The following is a 7500-nucleotide window of genomic DNA, read 5'->3' on the forward strand; positions in this document are numbered from 1 at the left end:
GCAGGCCAAGGCAGTGTGTTATAAGATAGATATTCTTCACATCTCTGTTTTGTCCGATTCAATCCAATCTGGCAACCCCAGACTCCAGCAGGAAAAATAGGCCTATAGTCTAGCCCCGTACCATTTAGAAGCTATGGGCCTATAGTCTAGCCCCGTACCATTTAGAAGCTATAGGCCTATAGTCTAGCCCCGTACCATTTAGAAGCTATGGGCCTATAGTCTAGCCCCGTACCATTTAGAAGCTATGGGATCAAAGGACAGAATTCAAACCGGTCCAAAGTGATGAACTTCATATAATAGCCATTATGTGTCATTACATTACAATTACATTCATTGCATTATACTGATGTGCTAATCCAAAGCGACTTACAGTTATTTACAGGGGATTGGTTGCAGTCCCTGGAGCAATGTAGGGGTGAGGTACCATGCTCAAGGGCACTTCTGCCATCAATGGAGGTGGAGATGGAGGTAAGGGTGGGATTCAAACCTGCAACCCTCTGATCTCAAGACCACCTCCCTAACCATTAGGGCACGGCTATCTTCAAATGAAAAACTGGTCCAAACTTCACAGAACAGCCCTGAGCAGCCGGAAAAAAAAACCCACACACACAGAGCTTTGTGGAGAAAGTCCCTTATCCGTCCTGATCTACCCCTTGTTAGCAGTAATTGGGTGTTCATGACAGGTGCTGTGATTGAAATATGGGTTTTGTACGTCTCTAATTTGTACCCCTAAATCAGGCAGTAAACAAACAAACAAAGCAAACAACAAATCCTTGCAGGAAGCCCAAAAGTAAACATCATTACTCCAGACATAATTACCCAAACCATAAAACAACATTTCAAGCTTTTTTGTCAAAAAACACAGAGACAAATCAGTTCGCACATTTCATATGCAACAGACATTAAAAACAAAACACGAACGGGACCCGGACATGCTGACTGGCGTGCTGAGATGAAGCATCATTTGAAAGTCTATAAAGTCTGGAAAGATTTGCAACCAGCGGAACAACGCCACGTTTTGTCATCCTCACTCTGTTTAACTACTTCATTCAGTTTGTGTTGCTGTTTTGTTTTTTTTCTTGTTTGGCGGTTTCTGTAACAACTTCACCAAACATGTTGCGGAACAACATGACCGACCAATCATGTTCTCTCTCTCGCTCTCTCTCTCGCTCTCTCTCTCTCTCTCTCTCTCTCTCTCTCTCTCTCTCTCTCTCTCTCTCTCTCTCTCTCTCTCTCTCTCTCTCTCTCTCTCTCTCTCTCTCTGTCTTCCTCCCTCCCTCCTCTGGAACAACAGGAGCTCCCAACTTCACTGCTGATTTGTAAACTAAGGGGAAAACACCAAAAAAAGAGATAGCACAAAAAAGCGAAATTCAGAGACATTGGAAAGGGGACCACCTGCGCCCACCTGCTTCATTTTGCTAGTGTCCGCTTTTTTTCACCCATCCCCTCAAACAAAAATTAAACAACGAGAAAGAAAGAAAGAAAGAAAGAAAGAAAGAAAGAAATAGAGAAAGAAAGAAAGAAAGAAAGAAAGAAAGAAAGAAAGAAAGAAAGAAAGAAAGAAAGAAAGGAAGAAAGAAAGAGAGAGTCTGTTGTCTCCTGTTCATCTGGAGGGATGCCACGGTGACTCTGTGTGTGTGTGTGTGTGTGTGTGTGTGTGTGTGTGTGTGTGCGCGCTCGTGTGTGTGTGTGTGTGTGTGTGTGTGTGTGTGTGTGTGTGTGTGTGTGTGTGTGTGTGTGACATGGTCAGCTGGTGACAAGGGGAGAAGGGGTGCGAGGGGGGTGAGGGGGGACTCGCCATATGCTCACAGTGCTGAGCAGACATCAATTCATCCATCAAAGCAAAGCACACTGCTAGCCTAGCCTAGCCTAGCCGAGCCTACACGCTTTGTTTGGGCTTCAAAGCACAGGCTGTCAGTTTGCTGGTTTAGGAGATGTGTGTGTATGTCTATGTGTAGGCATGTGTGTACTTTGTAGATCTGTATATGTCAGTGTGTGTGTGTGTGTGTGTGTGTGTGTGTGTGTGTGTGTGTGTGTGTGTGTGTGTGTGTGTGTGTGTGTGTGTGTGCATGTATGTGTGTGTGTGTGTGTGTGTGTGTGTGTGTGTGTGTGTGTGTGTGTGGTGTCTAGTTTAAACAGCTTGCCAGCGGGAGAAGAGGAGAGGGGAGTCTTGGCACCTGGAGCTCCGCTGCGGAGCACATATGGATTTTAATGACACCTTAACTTTTAATGAGAGCCTTTTTGCTCAGACCCTGTCAAAACTCAACACTCAACTGCTCTTAGTGTGTGTGTGTGTGTGTGTGTGTGTGTGTGTGTGTGTGTGTGTGTGTGTGTGTGTGTGTGTGTGTGTGTGTGTGTGTGTGTGTGTGTGTGTGTGTGTGTGTGTGTGTGTGTGTGTGCCTTTTTTGTTTGGGCCCTGTCAAAACTCAACATTTTTTTTTATTCTTTATAGTTGTCTAAAAGTCAAAACTTCATCTTCTGTCTCGCCAGCAGGGGGGGGGGGGTGCAAAGAAGGGTGTTACCCTTCTGCAACACATACAGTATATGGATAACCAAATAGATATACTGTATACATAAAATAAGTAAGGATAGCTAAACCATCTCTGACAATAACAAAGACCATTTCTCAAAATAAATAAGGCTGCCAAAGAACAGATCACAGACCGAGTGGCATGATAAAAGAAATAATAATTAAAATAATAATAATAATTAATTGCCTGAATGAATGCAAGACTGTATGAATGTATGAATGAATGAACAAGTGCAGACCTGTCTGTGAGTATTTTTTGAATTGCCTGAATGAATGCAAGAATGAATGAATGAATGAATGAATGAATGAATGAATGAATGAATGAATGAATGAATGAATGAATGAATGAGTGAATGAGTGAATGAACGAACGGGTACAGACCTGTCTTTGAGTGGCATGATAAAAAAATATAAAAAAGAAAAAAAATAATAGTAAATAAATTGCCTGAATGAATACAAGAATGTATGAATGAATGAATGAATGAATGAATGAATGAATGAATGAATGAATGAATGAATGAATGAATGAACGAACGAATGAACAGACGAATACAGACCTGTCTGTGAGTGGCGTAATGACGAGGCGAGGGGTGTTGCCGAGGTACTCGTAGGAGTAGAGGAACTGGGCATCGCAGATGTTGGCATAGCAATGTCTGTCCTGGTCATCCCAGCGGTGCCTCAACTGGGACAGCCACACGAACGCCTGGGAGTTCTCCACCTGATACAATACAAGATAACAATATGATAGATAAATAGACTGGTAGCTAACAGACCAAACAGTACAAGTCAAAAAAAATCCTCAGATCTCTCCTCCTGTGGTTTAAAACACACACACACACACACACGTATTTGTATAGGTACTCTAGGTGTAATGTATGCTTACTGTCTATGTCCAATTGTCTATGTCTAATTGTCTATGTCCACACCTGGTCTATGTCTGCAGGGGAAGTAAGAAAGACCATAGGTCCTACAGGACATTACTGCATACATACTTACATTACATTACATTACATTACATTACATTGCATTTGGCAGATGCTTTATAACCAAAGCGACTTTCAAAAGAGGACATAATCAAGCCAACATCACAAGCAAATACAAAGTGCACAGGAGATATACAGAACAACAAGTGCAGTTGCAAAGAGGGTTATTTATTTATATTATTTTTTTTATCATAAAGAGTAAATAACGAGTACACACACACACAAACTAAACTAAACTAAACTAAACATCATGTCAGGAGTCTGCCCTGGGGCAAGGCCAGTTCAAGCATTAGTCTAGTAGATTCTCTCGAAAGAGGAATGTCTTTAGTTGTTTCTTGAAGGCTGCAAGAGATGTGCTTAGTCTTGCTGCCTCTGGGACACCGTTCCACCACTTGGGTATCACAACAGAGAACAATCTTGACTGGGAAGTACCTAGAGCCACTGGATGGCAGAGCCAGGCGGCTTGTGCTGGATGAGCGCAGTTCTCTTCCAGTAACATAAGGCGTTAGTAGGTCCTTCAGATAAGCTGGGGCCGTTCCTGTGATGGTTTTGTAGGCAAGGGTCAATGCCTTGTGCTTGGTGACTTACAACACAACACAATACAGAGTACAAGATGACATTATATAACCAAGGTGGTCTCGCGCAGTCCGTCCCCCTCGGGGCCGTGTACTCGCCACCTCTCTGGTTATCACATCGGTTCAGGTTTATTAGTCACAGCACGATACCGTTGGACTAAAGGACCAGTCCGATAGCCCAACGCTACCGATACTGTATGAGGTTTACTAACGTTCCACGCCACATTCTGCTAGTTGGCCTCCATTACAATTACACAACTCAAGCCAACATGACACAACTGTACATAGAAGACAACACCAGAAGACAATGAAGATCATTCCAAAACACAGAAATGGAGACGACACCGCACAACTCAGCACAACACAACACAACATAAGCCAATACAGCACAATGGAAACACAACATTACACAACACAACACAACATGGGACACAACACAACACAACACAATACAACACAACACAACACAACACAACACAACACAACACAACACAACACAACACAACACAACACAACACAACACAACACAACACAACACAACTCAACACAACACAGCACAACACACGTCAGATAACACAAAACAAGACTCACTGAAGCTGATGCAAATTGCAGTAAAAGCCCCCTTTGTGTAACGCTGGCTGACTTTCTATGCAATACCAATGGGATTTACTGGCAATTCCTGGCTCAGTCTGAAGAGATACCAAATGTCAATGATAGCAGCAGGGATTTAATCGTGTAAGAATGCACTGCATCTTATCTGAATATGACAATGCCTACGTATGCAAATCGCTGATGCTAATACATCTTTTCGCACTTTTCAACAAAAAAACTCATTTCATTACTAGAAAAAAAATAGACAAACAGAAATTCCATTACTGGGATGTGAAGAACAATTTGAAAGGGTGCAGTCAATCTTTTGTATCAGTCTTGCTCTAAGCTTTTCCCCAGGCTTCAAACAGCAAGAGAGATAGGAAGAGGAGATACAGGAAATGACCTCATGCCAGGTTCACGCTCAAATATAATGGTGGTTGTTGGTCAACCACAGGGATAGGGAAGGGAACCTATGTCTCGGTGACCCATTTGAGGTTGTCTTATTCGGCCCCCAACAAAACTTTCATGTTAGGCTGTTTCACATGAAATATTACATGATTTGTAAAGAAAAGTTAGAAATTACATTTGCAGTACAATTTAGTTATATTCAGGGGACCTTGTGAAGGTGGGGTCTGATTTAAAGGTGGCCGCCTTCAATAGGCCTAAAGTGCAGGGGCAAATTCTGGCTTGTGTTCATAGTACGGCCCCTGGAGGACTTTATAAAATTTGAAGTGACCCCTCGAATGAAACTGGTCAACTGTGTTGTGTGGTAGAAACCCGAAACTGGTAGAAATAGAATGGAAGCAGAGAGTCTGAACCGTATGGACCTTTCCCTTTTTTTCTTGGCATCCTTTTTTCCAGTTTTTAAATACATGATATGGGCACTTCTAACGAACTAATTAGCCTCACCTGCAATGACCCCAACATATCCCCTCACCTCCCCGGCAGCACTGTATCTTCTGAGCCCCATGATCTCTGACCTTTGCTGTGACCTCTCCTGTGACCTGTGTGGTGACCTCTGCGGTGACCTCTGCCACAATGTCCCTTGGCTCTACTCCACGTCCACCTCATCCTATTATTTTATGTTTTGGATTTCTTTTGTTGTACTTTGGTTAAATGCCTATTGGAATTACTAATTAAAATCTTCTTCCTATCCACTTGCTTAAGGCACAGTGAACCCCTAGCTCCTCGACCTTGGCCGTAGCTTATACTCTGAGTAACGACCTTGGCCATAGCTTATCTTCAAAGCAATGACAGTGGCCACTACGGTACATCTCTGGCCACATTGAGCCATATTGAACACCCCCCACATGACAGCGGTCACAGCTTACTGTACCTTCTGGGTGTCTGTGGCGTGTATGTCGATGTGACTGAGATGACCCTGGCTATGGATTACCTTCTGACCAATTATCTTGTCCATGGCTTACCTTCTGTTTTATGTTTAGTTGAATACTTATTGAAATTGGTGATAAAACCACCTACTTACAAGTACTTAAAGGGACACTGTGCAGGAAATGGTCAAAAAAGGTACTGCAACTATGCTGCTTATTGAAATTGGGCTGCCTATTGCCAAAATTGATCTTTACATGAAAGTTTACTGAGTAATAAACAAATATTTTCTAGTATGGTCCAAGTAAAGTCATTTTTGCAGCTAAAAATGGCTATTTTTGGAAATTCAAAATGGCAGACCATGGAGAAGATCCCCCTTTTCATGTATGAAAAGTGCAATTTTTCCAGTCATAATGAATACTTAGAATTTGATGCTGGTGGTAAGTATTCATGAAAAAGGTAACATTAGTGAATGTATGGTAAAAAAGCCGCAAGAAATTGATCCGGGAGTGTGGCTTTTTTTACCATATATGAACTTTGCTGTTTGCTCGCACCCAAAGACCTTGTAAGAAACTTTTCGGAGTTGAGCGCACTTTCTCTACTAAACATTAGTGAATGGGCAGCATGAATTCTGGAAATTAACAACTAAAAATCTCACACAGTGTCCCTTTAATGCACAGTAAACCACATGGCCAGGGTTGCTAGATTACTTCCAGACCAATAAATGCAAAAAAATCCACCTGTAGGCACTAAATCCCCCCAATTTGAGCTCATCTGTATTGATTTCTATGGCCATAAATCTTGGGGGGGAAAATATGGCCAAGACAGTTAGATGATCATCCTAAACAGCCCAAATGGGAGGGAAAGCTTACCTTCTGGAAACCCTGCCTTGGCCGTGCGGTACAGTAGCTTACCTTCTGAGCCATGCCGTCTCTGGCATGACACACATACTGTAGTGATCATTGTCATTCTGGAAACAGCACATCTATAACGCTGTGACATAATGGGTGGAAACACAGTGGACCTCAGTCATGGAGGAGAGCACTGGTTAATTATCCCCCCCACCAACCTGGCGGGTTGGGAGTCGAACCGGCAACCTTTGGGCTATAAGTCTGATGCCCTAACCGCTTACCCATAACTGCCCATAACTTCCTAGCCACCTGCATGTACTTACAACACAACACACATCATGGCTTTACGGTACATAGCGGTGACATTCACTGGCCATAGATGACCTTCTGAGGAATGACCTTGGCCTTATGACCCATGACCTTACCTTCTGGGCGATGACCTTGGCCACCACGTCTCTGGCGTGGACGTCGATGGTGCAGATGGTCATGACCTTCTGCCGGTCGCCGGGCGTCAGCTGGCCAATCAGCAGCGTGATGAGGGCGTTCAGCTGGCCCACCTGCAGAGGTGTCAAAAGTGAAAGGTCTTCATGGCATTCTCATAGACCTCTGTGTGTGTGTTTGTGTGTGTGGGTGTATGTGCGC

At 43.3% G+C, this 7500-nt stretch overlaps 1 protein-coding gene across 1 annotated transcript in view; it reads right to left on the minus strand.

Moving 5' to 3' along the window:
- LOC134467652 (dynein axonemal heavy chain 9-like) overlaps positions 1-7500 on the minus strand; it is a 296718-nt gene that overhangs the window by 221928 nt on the left and 67290 nt on the right. Inside the window, exons 35-36 of the mRNA XM_063221491.1 lie at positions 7284-7415; positions 3087-3247 (exon numbers count right to left, since the gene is read on the minus strand). Of these exons, the coding sequence (XP_063077561.1) occupies positions 3087-3247; positions 7284-7415 (293 nt within the window). The remainder of the gene's footprint in view (positions 1-3086; positions 3248-7283; positions 7416-7500) is intronic.

The sequence above is a fragment of the Engraulis encrasicolus genome, chromosome 17 (assembly GCF_034702125.1).
Source record: "Engraulis encrasicolus isolate BLACKSEA-1 chromosome 17, IST_EnEncr_1.0, whole genome shotgun sequence".
NCBI classification, from domain to species: domain Eukaryota; kingdom Metazoa; phylum Chordata; class Actinopteri; order Clupeiformes; family Engraulidae; genus Engraulis; species Engraulis encrasicolus.